General features: G+C 34.8%; 1 protein-coding gene across 1 annotated transcript; it reads right to left on the reverse strand.

Annotated features, from left to right (window-relative positions):
- Positions 1-355: 355 nt before the first annotated feature.
- On the reverse strand, positions 356-3,687 carry LOC104213683 (la-related protein 6C). Its single transcript, XM_009763249.2, has 10 exons — positions 3,220-3,687; positions 2,319-2,400; positions 2,144-2,238; positions 1,983-2,054; positions 1,807-1,886; positions 1,628-1,706; positions 1,471-1,518; positions 1,311-1,379; positions 1,104-1,196; positions 356-908 (listed from the first exon to the last, which is right to left on the reverse strand). Exons 1-10 carry the CDS (start codon positions 3,577-3,579, stop codon positions 651-653), a joined length of 1,236 nt encoding a protein of 411 aa, XP_009761551.1. The 5' UTR covers positions 3,580-3,687; the 3' UTR covers positions 356-650.
- Positions 3,688-4,215: the final 528 nt, after the last annotated feature.

Raw genomic sequence — 4,215 nt, forward strand, 5'->3', positions numbered from 1 at the left:
TTAGAGTACCGTGAGCTTCTGCACATTAGTTCTTTCTAACCCTAGCAATGTCGCAAGTATTAGGATTGATCATTAAATTACAGCAACATGCTAAGGCACTCCTGGCCTAAAAAACAAGAGTCAACATTGGGAAATAAAAGGCAAAAAACCTCATTTTGCTCGATCTCTTTCATAATCAATCTAAATCTTGTTTATCTTTCTTAAACAAGATATATGAATCACCAGAGTCATCTGGATTTGTTATACAGACATTTATCTCTACTGTTGGACTAAAGGAATCACTTTTCACCCAGCCCTACCTACTCTATGTTCGAGGGAGAGGCCGGAACCGAAAAGTAATAACAAAAAAAAGAAGTTGAATCAAAATCTCGGATGTATTATAGCTCATGAAAGACAGATTCCACGGGACAAAAACAAGTTACTAATAGTCTCAAGGGAAAGCCCATGACCTTCGTCATGGACCGTAGGACCTATATAATGCTATATAAGTTGTTGAATGAATCAAATGCTCAAAACAGTTAGAAAAACTAGAACATAACATTATTTTCTCAACTCTTCAAAAATTAAACTCTGAAATCCAAAAACTTTTTAATGCCTATTTTCTAATGAATAGAACATAGCAACCAACGGAAAATTGATCAAAATTCCATTTAGGCCACATGTACTGTGGATTGAACATTAGTACTTGTGAAAGGCTTCCCTCTTCCCATGGTAAAACCTCTAGTTCCATCTGGCATTCTTGGCCCTTTTGTAACCTGTCTCACTGGTCCTTCACTTAGGCTAGGACTACTGTTGCATTGTGGAAGTGCAGCAAGCAGTCCTCGTCCACCATAAATTTGAGTACGCGATCTTAATTTCCCACGCCCTTTATTCCATGCTTTCTTGTTAGTTGCCATGCTTTCTTCAACCTAGCATTTGTAATAACACAAGTTTAGCATCCAAGGATAAGGCAGGTTTCCTGCTACGACGTATTAAAATACACAAATTGTGTAAAAGTTCTATATATTAGAAGTGTATATATCTTAAGTCCTCCATATACAAAACTTGCCATCAGAAGAGAAAGTAGTAACTTTTTATATAGTTTAGCCATAATATTTGCTTACATTATTGCCATCAGAGTCTTCAGTCAATTCAGAATCTTCATCATCAAAACACCCATCAAAATCCGACTTCCTGCTCTTTAGAACAGACTTTGGCTGAAAAATATATACACCATTTCATAAAACTAATCAAGGGAGGAAGTTGGAGTATCACAAAGCAAATTGTGTGAATAAAAGTGATTAGAGAGGAAAGAATAAAATCAGACTTACTGAACGTCTAAGGAGCAATCTCACTCTTAGGCCCTTTCTCCAGTTCCTTTCATCATTTAACTTCTCTACCTGTTTAGTTCAAATACTAAATAGATTTAACTAAAAGGTTAAGCAAGTAAAACAAAAACTAAATTTTGGAGCTTAATATGTATTGACATACTGCTCTCTCTGCTGCTTCAGGATTCTCAAACTCAATCAGTGCATGGAGCTTTGAAGCAAACAAGAAAAAGAATAAAAAAAGAATGAGATTTTTCATCTTAAGGGGGAGAGTATGCTGTTAATAACTGATATTTGATTTGAGTTCGTCTTTAAAATACCTTGTTGCTAATGCCAATGTCTCCTCTAGCACGCGACGAGTTTGGATCCTGGGGATGGCATACACGGATGGTTTTGACACTTGAATAGGAAATATAAAAAGTCAGTTTAATTTGCTGCAGAAGAAACATATTATAGCCAAGATACAAAATTATCAATAAATTAAGGGGCAAGATATCACCTTCCAGCTACCTTGAATATTTTCTCAATATTGTGATGGGAGTGATCATCTGGTAAATTCTCAGCAACGACTGTACGTAACTGAAAGAAGGAAAGTATAAAGCAAAGGACATTAGCACTAAAAAATGAACCTACTCAAAACCATAGAATGAAAATATGACAGAATATTATTTCTACCTGCAAATCTTCTTTATCCTTGTCATTAAATGGAGTTCTTCTTTTAACCTTCTTGCCATCATTGCTTACAATCTTCATTCAAGTAAATAAAATCTAATTCGTTTATCGATGATCATAAGGAAATTAATACATAAAAATGAAAATGGAAATTATAAAAGTACCAGCTTTGTAGAGGACAGGAGGGCATGAGCAAGAGTCTGCTGGTTGGTGATTAGGGACTTGATTTTCTTTGTAGTCGAAACAGAAGAAATTGGGACTGCAGTAACACACATGTTTAAAATTAAAATGAAAAAAAGATATTAAAACAAGATTGAGAAATTACTTATATATACACACCAAAGCCTTCAGGGTCCTTATTCATCTGTTTCAATAAGTTCTCATTTGCCAGCAAGCTCATGTCGCTAAGTTGGTATTCAACCTATATAAATATATTAACCATCAGATTATGGAGACACAAATGTGGAAAAATGAAAAGAAACAAAAGCTAATAAGCCTGCAGAAACGAACCATGCTAGAGAAATATTTAGTGCAGAAATTGCGATTTTCGAGGTCGAGGTTCTTATTATATATGCAGACATCTCACATCGATTCAGCGATTAATAAATGGAGTCCATGCATTGTATTTCACTCCTCTCAAACAATTCATTTTCTCCTCGTGTGACTGATTGGATGACAACGACGTTTTTTGGGACGTCAAAATGAGAACTTTGAGTGTCAAATTACAAACTCAAATAACCACCCAATGACGTGGTAGAATGATAAAGGTTATTTCATCCTTCATCAAGGTCTCGTGTTCAAGGCCTGAGAATACAATCCTCTTCTGTAGGGAGCTCTAAAACGCCATAATAGTCTTTCTATGATGCAAATGTGGATTAGGCAGACTAGTAGATTTTGGACAATGATTGAAGAAAAACGAAAAAAAAAACAAGTAGCAAATATTTTCAACATGCAAGATTTAAAGGAAAGAAGAATATAATATAAGATCAAATCAGGAGTAATGCAACACCAATTAACAACAACAACAAACCCAGTATAATCCTACGAGTGGGGTTTGGAGAGAGTAGTGTGTACGCCGACCCTCTCCCTATCCTGAGGGTAGAGAGATTGTTTTCGATAGCCCTGGCTCAAGGAAAGAAAAAGAAAGCAATAACAACAAGCAATACCAACAGCAAGATAATAAGAAAACCAATACTAACACCAATCAAGAAGTAAAAAATTGAAATGGAAATATCAATACCTGTTTAATGATCTTGTTCTTGACCTCTTCAGGAAGAACATCCTTCTGACTCTGGCCCATAGCAGAGAAACTTTGATTGGGAACATAGGAAATAGTATCTTGATCACCTACATATAACCAATCAGAAGTAGCAGTACCCCCAGAAAGATACTGGAAATATGGGTAGAAGTAACTTGAAATTGGGGTTGTAGTAGTATGGGATCTTGGCACAAACTCAGGGGCTTGGACATTGAATTTGAAGGAAGCAGTATCCTCCTTATTAGTATTCTTATTACTGGTTTTGCTAACATCCTTAGTTTCAAATTGTGTAGTTTCTTGAGTACATTCATCAGCTTTCTCAGGACGTTGCAGTTGTGCCATTATTAATTAAAAATTTCAGTTTTGTTTTTCTTCTTTTCTTTTTGTCTATCAATTTTTCTTGAAGATTTATGAACATGATCCTTATCAGTACTATTCACATCATAGTATTCTCTCACCTTTGAACTTGTTGAGTGGTGGACCGAAATAGTTGCTAGAGTATTTCCATAAGTTTAGTAACAGCATACGACCAGCTACTGAAACTTCATTTTTGTTACTTTCACAAAGACCGTGTTTGCAGGGGCGGGTCAAGGGGGAGTACGATAATGAGGCCTCACACTTGGACATATATTAAAGTTTGTACAAAATGTTTATATATAAAAAATAATATTGGCAAATGAAGTTTTTACAACAAAATCTAAGAAAATATATTGCAAACACATGGTTAATATTTTCTTAATTTGAATTAACTCGTATCAATAAAAAACAATACTACTATGTGAAGTAAAGGGTTTTATAGAAAAATACTATACTAAAGGGTCGTTTGGTAGGATGTATAAGAATAGTACTGTAATAGGGGGTGTATTAGTAATGCTAAAATTAATAATGATGAGATTAGTTATATTGCGATTAGTTATACTAAGATTATTTCTTATCGGCTGTTTGTTTTTGGTGTATTAAAAATAACATACATTGCAT

The sequence above is a fragment of the Nicotiana sylvestris genome, chromosome 1, assembly GCF_000393655.2.
Source record: "Nicotiana sylvestris chromosome 1, ASM39365v2, whole genome shotgun sequence".
Lineage (NCBI taxonomy): Eukaryota > Viridiplantae > Streptophyta > Magnoliopsida > Solanales > Solanaceae > Nicotiana > Nicotiana sylvestris.

Excerpts from the sequence above, each read along its gene's own strand:
- LOC104213683 (XM_009763249.2), bottom strand. The coding sequence starts at position 3,579 with ATGGCACAACTGCAACGTCCTGAGAAAGCTGATGAATGTACTCAAGAA. Across the intron at positions 2,239-2,318 it reads TAAGGACCCTGAAGGCTTTG|TCCCAATTTCTTCTGTTTCG; the intron begins GTGTGTATATAT and ends GTGTTACTGCAG. Across the intron at positions 1,707-1,806 it reads ATATTCAAGGTAGCTGGAAG|TGTCAAAACCATCCGTGTAT; the intron begins GTGATATCTTGC and ends TTCCTATTCAAG.